The following is an 18,764-nucleotide window of genomic DNA, read 5'->3' as shown; positions in this document are numbered from 1 at the left end:
CGTTTCAATCGACATAACTTAGAGAAAAAAAATCAAATTACAAAAAGAAAAAAATTACTTACCTAAGGATCACAACGATGCCGTCGAAAACGTTGAAACCGTTGCTGATGTAGCCAAACGGACCCTCAGCTATTACCTTAAGTAGCATCTCAACGGCAAAGATGGCAGAGAAAACGATGTTGCTTATCTCGACGAGCACGGTCAATTGCTCCGGCTATAAATCGTTCGAAAGAAGTGAAAAAACGTGATGAAGAAAATGAATGAAAAATTTTCAACGAGTTTAAAGCAAAGGAAAAAATAAAAAAAAGAATTGTTAGGAGTAAGAAGTAGATATATTTCAATACGAAACTAGAAAATCTTAATGATTATCTGAAAGATAAGATTTGCTCTTTAGAGTGGTAAATGTGGAAGATGCAAACAAGGCATATCATCTGTTGAAAAGTTGAGTTTGAAAATAAAAAGCTAGGAAAATGCTATAACTGATCTTAAACGATTATTATACCCGTATTTTCCAACAAGATAATCTCTTATTTATCTTTGTATTAACTTTCTAGGAATATATTTCCTAACAAAATAACCACACACCGTTTAGGTTCGATTTCAAAACGTCTGATACGCGACAAAAGGAGAAACCCGGTTAATTATCACCCGGATTACGTTGTTGTTGTCGTGTTTAATGAAATAACGAGAATTAAAAAAGGAAGAAAAATAAGGTAGTACAAGTTGATCGATTAAATCGAAGAACGTTTCCAAGTTAATCATAGATGCCACACCGTCGTTCCAAATCCGAGTGAAGTGAATCCAATTGGTTCTTAATTACACTACCACGTAATACGGTCGTTGTGTGTTCGTAATATTGGTGCGGATTGAACTATCGTACAATTTTTAATAGAAATAAACGATTACTGAACCAAATGGAAACTAATTAATCATTGCTTTCATCCAATCTCGTAAATAAATCAAAGAAAAGTGTAAGGAATGAAAAATATGATAAATATAAATTAGTGAAAAAAAAATAAACGTATTGACTCTCACCTGATTGTGATACTCGATACCCATGCTCAATGTATTTATGAGAATTGCCAATAGTATACCCTGTTGAAAATACTTGTGTTCTACGAGTTTCTTGATCCAACGTCTTATGCAACGTAATCCGCAGATGCAACGATTTCCGATAGTTCTGAAGAATCTACGTGTTCTCGAGGATTTTCGCCATCTTTCACCGTTATCCGGCCACTGATCGAGACCACTTTGGGCGTCGCAGCAACAAGAACAATTTTCCAAATCGGAAGACAACCATTGTGAACGATCCTCCAAAATAATATGTCGTTCTGTAATACCTGTTTCAATTACGATATATTTATCAGACAGAAGTATCAAGGATTAGGATCCTTAAGCTATCTCAAAATCTCGATTATCCAAATTAATTTTTTAATATCTTTTATTATTGAATCTTATTGACAAACATATTTGTCACTTACCTTTGGTAAGGGAATTTAAAAAAGAATCTAATGCCAATTGACCGGTTGGCAAGGCAGCGCTGAGTGCTCCACTGAGTGCCAGTAATTCTTGACACGTCATTGCTTCATTCGTACCCAAGTCAAGTTGCATCTGTGACAAACGGAAATGGAAAAAATTCGTCACAGGTTATTACAATTCTACTTGGATTTAAAAAATATTTTAACTTAATTGGAATCCAATAATAATAAGCACGATTGAGAAATGGATCTAAAACTACATGATAATTTAATCAAAATAAAACAAGATAAGAATAAAATAATATACATTTTACAACAATACGATAAGTCTAATCGAAGAAGAAAAAAATATAGAAAAAGAAAAAAAAAAGCAATCCAATTTTAAGAATAAAATATTTGATAAATCTATGTGTATGTATAGTTTTGCAAAATAGAAAATAATAATAAGAGAATACCTGTGTATGGTCGGACAGTGGGCTAGACCAAACATTGCCGTCACCGGTTTGCGTCATTTTTTCACTCGAACAAACGTTACGCTCAGTAGGAGCGACCGTGGGACCAGATTGCATCGTGTTCCCAACGCTATTGCTACCGTGTAGCAAAACCACGTCGCTGAACATAACGCTGCTCCTTCGTCGGTAGTGAGTACACGGTGGGCTCAGCAACGCGTTATTCGTCTAATTCGCGTGAGAAATAGACCAAATGAATCCTTTACAATACTTATCCTTAACTCCTTATTATTCTCTCCCCCATTCCCCTCGCAGTTCATTCTTTTCACCAAAGTTCAAGTATTCGTTTTAAATAATTCATGGTAAATCTCTCTTTACTCAATCCTTTTTACGTTGTCTCTTCAAATTTTAAATCAATAAACGACATTAAATATGTAAAGAAAACTCGTCAAGTCTCTTTCTCTCTCTCTTTCCCTCTCACTCTCTTTCTCGGTAAAAGTTAGGTAGAAACGTGTCGAGCTTATTCAAATATTCTAATTACGTTTTCAAGGCTAACAAACTAGAATCATGGAAACGTCTTTTATTCGTATTTCAATCCTAGCTGCTTGAATTTCATTACGAAACGTATACGAAAATGATTAACAATTTGTTAGTATAGTATAGACGAGTTATCTTCAAATAAATTTCGTATAATAAAAAGCATTGGATTCCACATAAAAAAAGAAAAAGAAAAAAAGAAACAAGAAGCGCAGCAACTAGTTTAAAATTCGTTAAAACATAAATATAATAATAAAACAATATTCACGTTTGAGAGCTACGTTTTGATCTGCGTGATGTAAAAAAAAAATAAAAAGAAAGAAAACACAACTAAAGAAAGAGAAAATATAAATATAACTAAAAAAAAAAAAAAAAAAAACATAAATATATCGAGGCGATGGGGAGAAAACAAGAAGGGGTTAAAGGTAAAATAATGTAGTAATACAAATGTGGGGGTTAGGTACTCACGTCGGTAGCATTTGAAATGATATTGTCGCTGCCGTTACAGGAAACTGAAGCTGCACGATATAATCCCGGCCGATTGTACGAATTGCTTGACATTTCAGCCTCGGAAACTTCAGGACTCGCTCGTGGTGCGATACCCATGTTTCCATTACCAGCCCCATTGCTGGAAACGCCAGTGGTAATTCCAGGCTGTGATGCTGGTACATTCGTAGCAAACTCTCCAATAGACCCACTACCACATATACCGGGTGATTGCTGTTGCTGTTGCTGTTGTTGTTGCTGTTGTTGCTGTTGTTGCTGTTGTTGTTGTTGTTGTTCCGCGTACTCTAACGCTGCTAACAGTCTAGGGCATCTTCCGTGATGAATTTTTTTGTCTAAAAGTTGTAAGAGAACAAACGAGGTCGTTCAGTGTTGATAAAAGAACAAAATGAGAGAGAGAATATCACGATAAAAACTAGCAGAGATTACTGTTAAATCTCAATGATATTATTATAGATTTATCGATTATTCCAAATGACAGTAAAATGAAAAAAAAGAACAAAAAGAAAGAAACCAAAGGTAGATAAAGAGTAAGCTTTGATTAAACGAATTTCTTGTCAGTCGAATAAAAGAGTATAAGCCGGCCTAATTAAAGTATCCTTGAAAAGTAGCTAGGCGCATTAAAGCTACTGCTTTAAACGCTTAATAATTCTAACGACGCCGGGCCCCCTGGCCCGGCTTTATTATTCGAAACATTTACACGAGCCCTAAACCAGAGAACCGACGTTTTATCCAAATTCTACTCATACCTCCCCCCCCCCACCCACCACCACCATTCCTACCATTTCCAATTCAATATAAATTCAAATAAGCGAATATTTCGAAACTGTATAATCCGATTATCCCCCACCCTCATCCCCTCCCACTGTATTTATTCCTACCTTTTTTCTTCCTGAGGCTAATCAAAATGACGTTTTATTATTTTCTTTATCTTTACCCCCTCCTCCCTACAAAACTAAATGCGGATTAATATTGAAAACATTGAGATTATGATCAGATATTCAATATTTTTATTTTACCTGTATAAATTTATGGATAAAATGCTGATATATGTATATGTATATATAATATATAATATTCTCTAATGAAAGATAGATAAATAGAGGTACAGATAGAGAGAGTGAGAGAGAGAGAAAGACAATAGGGTAAACGATCGATAAGAAACACTCACCACCGACTGCTGTTCTGTTTGAGCCTGCTCCACTGGGAGCCGACCGGAACGGCTGACCTTGTTGTTGTTCCTTAAGCAAATTTTGCTCACGTTTCTGTTGCCTTCTGTACTTCCATAATCTGTACCTCTTCATCAGTCTTCTTTTACCTCTTCTCCAAAGATGCGCAATGTATCTGATAACCCAAGAAGATTTGACTTTCTTTTTCTGATTAAATATTTTTTTCTTCTTTTATTTTCTATTCTTTTTGTTCTCTATCCTTTCTTTTCTTTTTCTTATTGAATTCCCACGAGGTCGAGACGTAATCAACATAAACGAACATTAAAATAAAGATTTTATATTACGATACGTGATTTTAAAATAAACTTGTACCATAATTTTGGTCAATGTGACACGGAAAGAATTATTTTGTAGATTTTTGAAGATAATCGATAGAATAATGAATTATCTAAGACGGTATACATTATTCGTATTAAAAAAATGAAATTAAATTGATTTTGGATTTTATTTTTACGTGATTCGTAAAAAATATATTAAAAAAGTAGTTGGAAACGATATAAGTATCAAAGTGATCGTATGTTTGAGTAAAGTTAAAATAATGATTATTACACGGGTGACCTCTTTTATACGAGAGAGAAACTCGTTTTATTCTTTTTTTTCCAAATGTTTGAAACGTTTAGTAGGAAATAAAAAAGGAATAAGAGAAGAAGTTTAGTCGTTCGTGTATGTGTGTGTATGTGTCTATGTATGTATGTGTTGACGTAAAACGCTTACTTGACAATTTCGGCGTAACAGGTAGTTGGTTCGGATGTATTCGTAGACGATGCCAGAGTTGAAGTCGAATGAAACCGAGCGCGTTCTAATCTCATTCTTTCCATCTCCCGTTTCTTCGTCTCGGAAAATTGCGTTGCTATCACGACCAGGCAAAGATTGATCATAAAAAAGGAGCCGATCTAAAGGAATAATCACAATAAAGTGATTTTTAAATAACTAAATCAAATATCGTTAAGTCAATGCATAATAAATAAATAAATAAATAATAATATTGTTTATATATTCGATTTAATAATAACAAATAAAATTTTATTTTTTGATTTTCTCTAATAAAAAATTTTAAACTACTCCTTTGCTCTATATTATATATATTTTTATATGTATTATTAATATGTATTATATTTTTATATGTATTATTAATAAACATATATATATTTGTCTATAATTAGACAAATAATTAATAATGTTGATTTTCTCTGTCAACTCTGATAGAATTATTTTTTATTTTAATGTCTCATATAATAATTCACATAATTATAATTTTATTATTGTTTTATATATTTCTTTTCAAATATAATACATAGTTTCTAATATATGTGCATCTTTTCTGAAAGAAACTATTTGATATTAATTTTTGTTCTTCTAGAAGTTCTAAAGAAAAGTAGTTTCATGGAATCAGATATGACTTCATAGTGCAAAGGATTAAAACTATCTTATTCATTCATTCTTTTCATTCGTTCAAGTATTAATAAAAATTCACCTAAACGTCTTAAATAAATAAATAAATAAATAAATAAATGTATGAACGAATGAATAAAAATACAAACGATCTCAAAGTGTAATATAATAAATAATATTTAAAAAGTGACATCAAAGGAATATGTACTTACAACGATCAAAAGAACAAAATATATCCAATCCCAAAAAGAATGAGCATCCTGGACGTAGTACATAATATCCGTCCATCCTTCCAGACTGATCACCTGCGATAGGCTCTGTTTGTTATCATCTACCAACCTGTCAATCCTTACTTCTCGCAATGATTGTTATCGAAGGATACGCGATTAAATAATCTCTTTGAGATATTATATTTCTATGTCCTACTATTTTAGTGTTTTTTTTATTATCCAATATTCGTATCGTTACGATTATCGTTGTTACTAATTGTAAGAATAACGATAAACATTATGAACGGTAGAATAATCATAATAATAATAATAACAATAATAATAATAATAATAATGCATCGACATTTACGTACTAATCCCAGTACGATATTCATTAGATTAAAATGAATGATGCCACTCACGAGAAATATGGCAACCCAGGCCAAGCCAATATTATCGAACGAAATAGTCCCTTGGAAAGGATTATTGCCCTGACCCTTGCACTCGGTATAATAGTAATTCCAGTTAACGCAGGTCTCGTTGCTGATAATCGTCGCATTGTTGTTCGGTAATGCTGTACTATTGCAGACCAGATTTCCTGAAAATTAATACTAGAGTTCTAACGATGCGTGAACGACGACAGATCATAGGTGCATCCGATATCAACATATTTTCTGTATAACGACTGTACCAGGAGGAATATAAATTGCTTTCCAAGTGGCGATCGCTAGATTGCCCATTTGAAAGAGGGGAGAGGAGGGAAAAAAAAACAGAAAAAAAACCTTCCATCCCAATTTCCGAGTGAACAAAATTTCAATCAGTTTTAGGATATACGATTCGCGTAATAAATATATTTTTACCGTACGAATAATTAATTAATTATAACTAACTAAAATTAAAGATTTTAATGACTATCATAGAAAAATAATAAAAAATAAAAGGATTATTATTATAATTAGTTAAAGCAAAAATGGTTGAAATTCCAATAGTGGAATTGTTGCATAATACACGATATTATTGATTGTAACAGATAGTAAAGGGAAAAAAGAAAAGAAAAAAAGTCTAGTAAAATGTGTCGAGAGTGTAAAATACTTGCCGAACTTTAGTGGCGGCAAGTTGCTGCAAGAGTGCATACCGCTGTCGTCGGGACGTGAACAAATGTAGTCCTGACCCTGATACTCGAAGTACTTCTCCAGGTCGCTAGAAAATCAAGGAGGATAGAGGAATTAAATCGATCGACTTGAACCCACCACTAGCCACACATATTTTTTCGTTCATACAAAGTACGTACGTACAATAGGTGTACATTGGTGTCCCTTTCAAATCTAAAGGCTTGCGTGTATATACTTATATGCTTTATGCACGGACTAATGCACGGATGCACTTTCATTGCATGCTTCGTTTATGCGTCACAATTACACCCTATCATCTATGCGTATCGTTGTGTGTAAAGACCGCCCGATAGATATACATGTATTATTTCTTATATATATTTACATATATGCATACATACACATACATATACATTGGAACAAACATATTATACACTCTTATGCATGTCTACTGATGCTGCTGCTGCTTTTGTTGTTTTCTTAGTATGCATGTATATATGTATGTATACTAACTTATCTAAGTAGAAGATTTTTATGTACATATACATATCCATATACATATAGATCATACAGACGATTACGTATATGTACTCGCGTCTACATACTCACTTACATTTAATGTACATACCTGTATACAAAGAGACATGAACGAATTAGTAGATAAAAGTTTAAAGCCAAATGCATGTGTCGACACGAGACAGCGTGCACGCGAACGATTAGGTGATGACGTTTAACGGAAGTATATATATATATATATACGAGACGCGATAGAATAAAATAAATTTAATAATTTAGAGAAAGAAGAAAGAGAGGAAAAAGAAGTACCATTTATAAAAGTTTACGAGAGTTATCGCGAAAGTACAAGAATTAACTTTTCTTTATTTTATTATTGCAATTACATTTTTTTAAGTGTGAATTACAATATAAATGTGCTCACCTAAATTTATTTCTCCTTTTTTTCTATCTTTATCTCTCTCTCTCTCTCTCTCTCTCTCTCTCTCTCTCTCTCTTTCTTTCTTATAAATACATAAATGTATTATATGTAAACGATGTTTCCGCGTAAAATCAATTTCGAAATAGAATCAGATATTGAATATTTTCTCCAAAATTGTAAAATGTATGAGAGTGAGAGAGAAAGAGAGAGAGAAAGAGGTATATAGAGCTTTTTAATCTAATATAAAATTTCCGAACTTGCATTATGCATCGTGTGCCAACTAACCCATTTTATTAGTGCTGCGTGTTAAGTCGATAATCTGTTAGGGTGGAACGATATCGTGTGTCATTTTTATTTAACGTTGAGTGGGTCGATTAATCATAATCGTTTTAACCTTTTCTATGCTCTATCTTTTTCTTACGTACTATCTTTATCTTTAATAAGAAAACGTTAAGCAATACTCTCATCAGATAGAGCACGATCAAGTTCTAATAAAAATTGTATACTTTTTTTCGAAAACTATTTCAATATTGTCACAAAGTTAAAAAAAAAATCTTATTCGATATATTTGTCTCAAGTTGGATTTGTATTAAAATAAAAAAATTATTAATAACTAAAAAAAAGCAGGTATATCTAAGAGACAAGAAGTTACACGTGTTCATTAAAACTTTCTGTTAGTTGAAAACTTTGAAATTATACATGTAAACGTGACGCTAGTCGTTTCGTAAAAATTGAACACGTTATAAGGCTAATTCTACTATAAATTTACTTTTGTAAAATAAATGTTCGTAAATTTCGATAATAATTAAGCAAACATTTTGATATTACTTTTTTTTTATTTAATAGAATTAATTTATTATAATTTATCGAATAAAATGAAATTGTAAATCGTAATGTAAAATATAACGACGAAAACAAACGCATTCCTCTTAAAATACGTATTTGAATTTCAATTTAACACACAAACTCGTATTTAATAATTAGAGAATCCCAACAAAATCCCGATGCGATAAAATACGTTTCAACGTGTTGGTGATTTATCCAAAAGCAAGCCGAAAACTTGTAAATTAATTGTAAAACAAACCAATGACTGGTCAGGGTAACTCGAGCGTAACTCATTTGTACTATGAGAAAATTTCTAATAAATTAGATATTTATAATACGTATTAAATTCTAATCATTTATAAAAAATATATCCCAATTGTAAAAAGTAACTAAATAAATATTACGATGAAAATATGTCGAAGATAATTAAAAAAAATGTTCGATTCGTAATATCTGGAACTGAATGAGAAGAATATTTTCACAATCGAGAGAAAGTAATTCAAAAGAAAATGAACTTTCCACGGTGAATCCTTATAAACTATGCAAATGCTATTTTAATCGGAATCTTGAGAATTCCCATTGTAATTTGTAGATCGTGCGATAGTCGAAGTGAGCTGAATTCCACGCTTTAAATAGTTTCTCATCACCATCGTGATAATGCGAAGTAATGGAGTATAAACTTATCGTGCCGCTATCAGTGGTCTAATAACGTCTAAATTCATTCAATAATAATCACATGCAATAGACTGAGGATTATATTATACATATCCTTTTTAACATATGCGCACACACACACACACACACACAAACAGAATCTCATATATGATAATTATATATTATATATTATATTATATATTAATCTAACCGTCCTGTTAATCTGTTTTTTCATTTTACCTTTTTTACAAGCACATCATTCCTCGTTTATAAGACATTCAGAAGGATCTCTTCGGTCCGATCATTTACCAACCCCCTTCGTACTCTAATAATCGATCCTGTTTTTTTATTCTTTATCCACCCTTCTTGTAGAAGTAAACAACTAAAGAAGGGGTCCTTTAAGGAAAAGATAATTTATTTGCCTTCATTTTACCGTATTGCGATCACGGATTTGGCTAATGAAACTATTTGAAAAAAAAATAAAAGAAAAAAAGGAAGAATGATGAAGAGACAGAAGACAGACTGGCAGACAGACAAACAGACTAAAAAATACAAAAAAATAAAAAAGAAAGAAAAAGTACGAAAGGAATTGGAGCGATCTCAAAGGCAGACTTGTTAAGAATAATTGGAGTGAGAAAGGATTCGAATTCAAAGTTACATGTCTGCTATTCCGCGAAAGCCCTTCAAGTTAAAGAGAGCAAAAGGGTGATATCCTCCCAACGACACGCGACTTAACCACACAGCATCGCATTCTACTTTGGTGATAGCCCGTGTTTGCTCTTGGATTTGATTATCTTGGCTGGCAACGTTGCGCAACCCAAGTATAGACGTATATAAACGTATTTAACAAACATCCGTAGCATGCAAGCAAACACGTTGAAGAAAGAAAAAAAAGAACACATCCTTTCGAATTTTTTTAGTTATCCTTTCATTTTTACCCCTCGACAGTTTGGTAAAAAAAGAAAAGAAAAGAAAACGAAGAGATAATTTTGCATATCGATCGTTCGCAATCTTTCGATAAAACGTTCGAAAATAACTTGAAAATAGACGTTAAGCATCGATAAATTCACCTTGGTTAGTTGTAATAGCAACAGAACTATAGTAAACATGGTCCCGTTTTTCCATTACGAACTATACAACTATCGATGAGTTTTCATTAACGTGTTCGTTCTATCGTAGGTTTAGAAATTTCGCGCTCCGATTCTATACTCTCTATTATCGGACAATGCAAGGATATAAACGTCGAGATTCTATCCTTTCCTCTTTACTTTACTTTCAACTTTCAAGATTGTTTGGCATTTGAGAATAAAAACAACAAAACGAAAACTAAAATTGACACGATAACGTTTAATTCTTATTGATTACGAACTTTTTTTTAGAATTCACGAAAAGATATGAACTTTTAAACGCAATATTATTTTTTCGTCGACGTGCATTTTCTTTCTTTCTTTCTTACTTTCGTTTCAACTGACTTTCCTTGATCGCGAATCCGGTTAATACGTGTTTCGTTATTTTTAGTTAGCTATTATAAGACTGTACTGCTCGCGATAATTTGTTGGAAGGAAGTTACTATAACGTTAACGTAAGTTGAATATCATAGTTATCATCATCAACGCATATAATACATGTGGCTTTTTCTATCGAGTAGGAGATAAAGGTCGATAGAAATAATAATAATAAAAAAAAAGTCTTTGGGAATTTTCATCGCCCACCATCGAGATAAATATCAATTACGTTACTTACTTTCTTAAGTTTCTTTACGTTTAATTAATTAGTCTCTCGTTAAATCAATCAACCGATCATCCGTTCAAGAAAGAAAATTACCTTTTTTTAAGATGACACCTGTCGTCTCTTTATCTCCCTCTCACTTTCTCTCGTTAAATCGTTATTCCACTATCGCCTGTTGCTTTCAAAGTTTCTAGTCACTCTACATACAGTATATAAAGTAGTGGTGTTAGCTACGAGTAGTTAAATATCATCGTGCTCGTTTACCCTGCAAAACCGAACAAGTATCGTCTTAAGAAACCACAAGATTTTCCTATCCCCACCCCCACCCCACGTTTCACTTTAAACGCCCCCGTCACTAAAACTTATCATTGACTTTAAACGATTTTCGATATTCTACAAAACTCTTTACTTAGATCTAGACTAATTATTACAACTATATAATATCTTCAAATTGGTATCATTAATTATGCAAGTCAATTAATAATGAATTTAAAAAGAATAAAAATATTATCAATTAATTTTATGATTTATCTTACATTTGTTTTTATTCTTCTTCTTTTTACGAGTTAGAATTATTTAATTTTAAGCAAATTTTTTAAAAATATTTTAACTCACGTTGTGTCAAAGAAGAAGTCGCGATTTATTTTCTATATTAAAATTAATTAATTATATTAAATCCTATATTAATATATAATAAAATATTAAAATAATATTAAATTCTAATTATAATTTATTTTATATTAAATATAAATTACTTATATAAAATGTAATTAATTAATTAAATTATATTAAAATTATATAAATATAAATTAATTATAATAAATTTAATTAATTAAATTATATTAAAATTATATAAATATAAATTAATTATAATAAATTTAATTAATTAAATTATATTAAAAATTAATTTATATCAATTTTATATTAATTGCATAATTATTGATTCATAATAAAACTACTATCATAATTACTCTCTCTCTCTTTATATTTTCTCATACTAATTAAAAATAATATCAATATCTTGAATAATTATAAGAAAAAAACATAGTCTGACAAAAAAATGTATACTTTCTTCTTTAAATGTCATCGGGTGAAAAGAAAAGAGAAAAAAATCAGAAATTTGCACGGTATAGTTTTCAATCGTCGTTCTTTCGTTCCTTTATCGAATCTCTTGAACCCTTATACAGCCCATATTTTCGTCCTCGTTCCGTCATCTCGTTAAACCCTTAATGACCTTTGACGACGATCGACTCTCATGGATAAGAGATTAGAAAAAAAGCGACTTTCACGTCGAAATTAATCCGCCGTTATGAACGGAACCCCGAATCGTTCGAACGTGACTGCGCGTATTATTACAAGACAAAGAAATAGAAAGAGAGAGAAAGAAAAAAAAAGCATCGAATTTAACGAGAGAATATCGTCCGAGTGATATCGTTCGATATAATCAACGATGACGAAGAACTAAAGTTAACGACCCCGTCCTTTTTATTATTCTAATATTTTTAATTTACATTGCACATACAAGAATATAAACCCTAGTAGTACAAAATATTGAAAAATATTGAATACATGTGTATTTAATATTAATAAGACAAATCTTTTTTTAATATTAAATCTTAATATTTCTTAATATTTAATATTAAATATTTTAATATTTTAATTATATATTATTATTTTTTAATATTCAATATTTTTCAATATTTTGTGCTACTAGGGAATATGAAAAATCGTGTCTAGACGATTTTACGATAAAATATTTAAAAAATCATTCGACGATCAATATGAAGTCGTTAGAAATAGATAAAAGAAAAAAAATAACCCCTTCCTCCTCCCCAAGATTATCTAATCGTAATATATAGAACACGTATAGATGGATGAAAGTAGATAAATGTTACATCAATTAGATTGAGATAAGAGGGGATGCATATAGAAACAGACATAATGTATTCAGTCATATTAATATATGTATGTATATATGTATGTATGTAATATGTATGTAAAAATAGATCAATCGGAAAGACGTATATAAAGAAAATTAGTGACAAGAGATGACACACACACACACACACACACACACACACACACAGCGTTACAATAATATATGTGTGTATTTATAATAAAATCTATAACCACACTCATATACAGAATTAATTCAGCGATATAGTACAAGACAACGTTGTTGTACGTTCACGTTTAACACTGAAATATCTTTCTTATTATGTCGCGATGATAAAAATAATTTAAACAAAATATTTATATTATGTTACGAGAGTAATTCCGAATAATTAAATCCGCGCGTCTTTTTTCTTTAATTATTTTATAAAAACAATATTATGCATTTTATAATTATTTTATCGAATAATGTGCAGTACAGAGAATGTTAACGAAAATTATTCGGTAAAATAATATATTATATTATTATTATATTATATAATAATATTATATAATTATATAATAATTATATTATATCGTTAGTATAAAATTTATTTAGAAAAATATCTCAAAAATTTTTCGAAACAATTTTCAATACGTTTTATTTCTTTTCGAATGTTCCGAAAAATTAAGAAAAATATTTCAAGAAAAAAAAAAAGAAAAAAACAAATATATATATATAGATAGACAGATAGATAGATATATAGACAGATAGATAGATAGATAGATAGATAGATAGATAGATAGATAGATAGATAGATAGATAGATAGATAGATAGATAGATAGATAGATAGATAGATAGATATGTAGATATAGATATAGAAATCGAGAGTAAATAAACTAGAACACATCATCGATTTCGTGCATCGAAAAAAATAAAAAATAAAGAAAAAAATAACCCCTTCCAAATCTGAGACAGGTCTCGTCTTGCAGACTTTGCAATCGAAAAAGAAGAGAATTGAAAGAGAGACGATACAGATTCTTTTTTTCTACTTTTCTTTCTTTCTTTTTTGCGTTTTTTCTCCATTTATCGAATGGACAAGAACGACGAAGCGAACGATCGATTCACGAACGAATCCGCTCAGAATCTCGTCCTTTCTTCCTTAGAACGTCAGAAATCATAATCCTTGTGCCATGTTATTACGTGGAACCGCACACGAAGACCATAAGAGAACCGATACTCGTTTCATCCAAAAGAAGACTCAACCATTTATGAAACAACTATAGTATGTTAGGTCAAGGAACAACTTTTTTTTTTCACATATACAACCAAAAGAAAAAAAAACAATTTTATTTTAACCAATTAACCGACAGACTTGATTGACAGGTCAATTCAAAACTATTTTTTATTTTTGGTACATTTGATACGTGTATACTCGTCGTGTAAAATAAAATATTACCATTTATTACGAAAATATTTCTAATTTCAATGAGAAATAATAAAAATGTCATTTTGATGTTTATTTTACCTTCGTAATTATTTAATTAAATTTGTTATGTATTTGCATCTTTCGTTTCATCCGTTAAATTTATTATTTTTAAATTGGTATATTAAATTTATTTTTTAATAAAATAAAAATGTAATCCTTTCTCGTTTTTTTCTTGACCTTTTTGCGGACTAATAAAAACATTAGTCCTCGATTAGACATTTATACTCGTTCTTTGCACGATTTGAATTACTCATTCCATTTGAGAAATTTGATAAAAATAAATTTTACGATTAACTGGTTTAAACAAATAATACTCGAGTCTGATCGATGCTGCGCAAAATTAGTCGTTTAATTTATCCACACTTATTTGTTCATTTCAACGACGAGTTTTACAAAAAAAAAATGTAACCTAACATCGTGGCATAATCTGACTGACTGAAATAAGCTGAGCAGCACGTTGAAATAAAATCATTCGACGCTTCGCACACACAAATGACTTTTTATTTATCCCGTAGTAAATGGAAAATAAAAAAAAAACGAAAAGAGAAAAAAAACGCAAAAAAGAAAAAAGTAAAGGAAACGAGATAGCGTTGAAAATAAAATGGAGAAAATATTGATCGGTGGTTGGTTTGAAGATAAGCGTAAAGTCGTCATTCGGTCTGGACATATGTACATATTTCTAGACGTGTATGGACGTCTCGATGGCATATCCATTCGCTGGACGTTAAAAAAATTCGAAAATTCGAATAATATTTTTTTTTGTGAGCAAACGACGTAACACGAACAGGAATGTGCCCATTGTCCGTCAGGCAGCATGCTTTATTAAAACACTACAATCACAGCCGCAATAACGGTCTTGCGAAGAAACAGAGAGAGAGAGGTGTAAAATATATATTTTTTTGTATATAAATATATATATATATATATATAAAATTAATCACACAAGAGTATTCGTATCACACCTAGTGTCAATCAATATTATCTTGTAATACGATATTTCCAAATTCTTATTAAACCAAAAAATATATTTTAGGATTATTATAATTTCAAATTAATATCAATTTTATTGCAATAAAATATTTAATTGTTATAGAAATATAATATTTTCTCAAATAATCAAACATTAATTCTCGCAATAAAATTACATATCTAATATATACAATTAAATACATAATTAAATATCTAATACTAAAATTAAATATATATATATATGTTATAATTTAAAAAATTATAATAATCCTAATATAGAATTTTTCCATATAAGAATAAGGAAACTTTGTATTACAAGTTAATATCAATTATGTCAAATTTGCAATGGTAGTGGTTAGGAATACTTCTGTGACATTTACATATACGTATTCATATCATACACTTTATCTGTCTATGTAAGTATGTATGTATATAATATAATTGTTTCTATTAAACGATTATGTAGATATGGATGCATGTGTATATATATATATATATATATATATATATATATATATATATATATATATATGCGATGATATATGTATAGTATATAATATAATTGACATAACTTTATATATATGTATATATATTTATATGTGTGTATGCATGTGTATATGTGTTTGTAAGTATGTACAGCACATTTTCTCTAATAGAGCTTACTAAATGCGTGATCGAACCGAGTACTCGTCCGAGAGTAACCTGCAACAGCGAAACAACAGCCTGTCACTGCTCCCCAAGTGTTACATACTTATTTCTACATTTTGTTATTATTTTTTCTTTTTTTTTTTAATTTTCTAATAACGATAGAAGGAAAATGAAAAATATAGTAAAGAGGGTTGGTCGGATTGAAAGGTGCCGAAAAAAGAGTAGAAAAGACGTATCGTATTTGTATTCCAACTCGATAACAATTGAGATATTATATTTTACTCTCTCGTATAATTAGAATCAACTAAAATATATAAATATAATAATAATAATAATAATAATAATAATAATAATATTAATAATTAGATTATATTATTATTATTATTTGAAGTCGTATTTTTTTTTTATATCATTTGGTCGATATCGATGAGTTTTTGTGCGCGCGCAAAGAATACGAAAAATGTATATGCATATACGTTTACACATACACACGCTTACTTGCTTGCTTGAATATTGCACGACCTTGGATTTAATGAACTCCGTGTGCATTTTCTTTTTTTTTTAATATTTCCTTTTTCTTGTTTTTTTTTTTGGTATATTTTTATTTTTTATATCCTTCTTCCTACCCTTCTTTTCCCGTGACTCTCCCCCATTGAGTGTAGCTATCCAGACACCGCTTAGTTGCTCGTTAGAATAGAAACTATGAAAATGTGTGTGTGTGTGTGTGTGTAGATGGGTTTATATCACCCATCTCTCTTGTTAAATTCGTTAATTTAACATGCGACATTATCTTTTTTTTCGCGAGCATGGATATTAACGAGTTTACTCTTGCGTAGCAATTTTCGTGTCCACTATACCAACCATCATGGTAAATAAATCTAACCAAAACGAGAGAGAGAGAGAGGCAGTAAGAAGAAGAAGATATGTTTTCGTACGTGTACAAATATACTAACCGTAAAAAAGTTTGAATTTTTATTATCTTAAAAATTATAAAAGATTAACGAGTTGAATTGTGTTTTTAAGAAATATCAATATTTGATTAAGTTCATATAATGTTCTTTTTATAAATTACACATTTCTCTCACAGTATAGAACATCTTTGGCAACTTGTTGAAAATACATAGGGGGAAAAATATTAAATACTCGATAAAATGATTTCCATGATGATTAAAATTTGTTGACAAAAAATAAGAGAAATTATATCTCTATAAGTAATTTTATTTTCGGTAAATAATAAATTTACCTTCAGTTATCCTAAAAGTATTTATTTGTTTGTTATAAATATCTTTTTTCTCAAATTTGATTTTAATAACTAACTAAACTTTCGGGAGATAGTGTACATACATGTAACAACATATGTAGGATATCTTTCGGTGTTGGATGACGTGGAAAAAACCCGACACGAGACGAATCGTGTTCGTACGAAGAAACTTTCAAGATGGATACTCGTTGGGAAACAAAAAATGGACGCTGGATGAGAGTAGCTTAAAGAGAGAGAGAAAGAGATAGATATAGACAACGAAAGTCTCGACAACTTTGTTTTTTTATTTTTTTCTTCGTGTACTTTAACCCGCTTTAAAAATGCGCTAAATTGAACGTCCTATTAATTTATTATGCTTAAGAAAGAAAGAAGAAAGGAAGAGGATGATGGAAGGGGGTGGGTTATAAGGGTTGAACCGCAAACACGCTTATGCTAGGAAAATATTCTCTTCTTGATGGAATTTAATAATTTATTTTCTTCTTATTTTTTATCGTATTATAATTTATTCGGTATAAAAATTACCGATACATATATTAAAGAGGTCATTTTCTTAATGGATTTTCTTTCTTATGGAAAGTTGGACAAATTTGTGAAAGTCGTTTTACGAGGGTTCATTGAACATCCATATTTTATATTTTTTTTTTATATTTAACAATCCTCCGTCTCTTCAAAAAGGGAGAAACACTGTGTGTGTGTGTGTGTGTGAATAATTTTGTAAATAAATTATAATATTTATAAAGATTATTATACTTCGACAGTCGTTGCTTTCTTTCTCTTTCTTTCTCTCTCTCTCTCTCTCTCTCTCTCTCTCTCTCTCTCTCTCTCTCTGAGAATATTTTCGTAAATTGTATTCAGTTTGTTCGTTAAAAGTTATCGTGTCTTAACTTATGTATTTATGTATCTCGGTAATGATCACAAACTGGCAAGCATCAATTGCGAAGCGTCAAAGAAGAAGCATTTTAGTTTATTGCAAAAAGGAGAGTTCGAATTACGAGTCAGTAAAATCTTATAGGCGAGGCAAAAGAAAATATTTCATCCAATAAAATGATGTGAATCGTTTTGAATGTATAGAAAACGTTGATGGAACGTTTAGTAATAGTAGTAGTAGTAACAGTAGTAGTAGTAGTGGTAGTAGTATTATGGTAATTGGTAGTAGTTTTTCGCGATTTTAAATATATACGCGTAATTTCTACGCGTGCATGCTTTTTTTTAATATTATACGTGTATATAAGTAAATATGTATATAATAAAAATATGTAGGCGGGTATAAACGTATATAATAGTATACAGATTCTCGAATGCATGCAAATGAATGAAAATAAGTTGACTGCGAGTCTGGGTGTAGAATAAAAGATGTATTATTAAATTGTACGTGGAATAATTATATTATTGTTCGGGAAAAAAATTCGTTTTGTTCTAGAGTAATTGTCTTATATAATATATTGTATTTTTCTTCGTATTATTTAACAAAA

General features: G+C 30.2%; 1 protein-coding gene across 4 annotated transcripts in view; it reads right to left on the bottom strand.

The window, feature by feature from the left end:
• Window positions 1-18,764, bottom strand: part of Ca-alpha1T (Ca[2+]-channel protein alpha[[1]] subunit T) — a 73,132-nt gene that overhangs the window by 30,651 nt on the left and 23,717 nt on the right. For 2 of the 4 annotated variants that reach the window (XM_089171145.1, XM_089171146.1), the window contains exons 6-16: window positions 16,047-16,085; window positions 6,895-6,998; window positions 6,221-6,396; window positions 5,802-5,894; window positions 4,912-5,090; window positions 4,140-4,312; window positions 2,933-3,303; window positions 1,934-2,155; window positions 1,482-1,611; window positions 1,036-1,340; window positions 63-214 (exon numbers count right to left, since the gene is read on the bottom strand). In XM_089171145.1, coding sequence (XP_089027271.1) covers window positions 63-214; window positions 1,036-1,340; window positions 1,482-1,611; window positions 1,934-2,155; window positions 2,933-3,303; window positions 4,140-4,312; window positions 4,912-5,090; window positions 5,802-5,894; window positions 6,221-6,396; window positions 6,895-6,998; window positions 16,047-16,085 — 1,944 coding nt within the window. The remainder of the gene's footprint in view (window positions 1-62; window positions 215-1,035; window positions 1,341-1,481; window positions 1,612-1,933; window positions 2,156-2,932; window positions 3,304-4,139; window positions 4,313-4,911; window positions 5,091-5,801; window positions 5,895-6,220; window positions 6,397-6,894; window positions 6,999-16,046; window positions 16,086-18,764) is intronic. The other 2 variants (XM_089171148.1, XM_089171147.1) reach the window with 2 other exon arrangements.

This window comes from Polistes dominula, unplaced genomic scaffold (assembly GCF_049000335.1).
Source record: "Polistes dominula isolate Pdom_NZ unplaced genomic scaffold, Pdom_raw_medaka contig_31, whole genome shotgun sequence".
NCBI classification, from domain to species: domain Eukaryota; kingdom Metazoa; phylum Arthropoda; class Insecta; order Hymenoptera; family Vespidae; genus Polistes; species Polistes dominula.
Note: the sequence above shows the minus strand (reverse complement) of the source record. Positions and strands in the feature narration are given on the sequence as shown.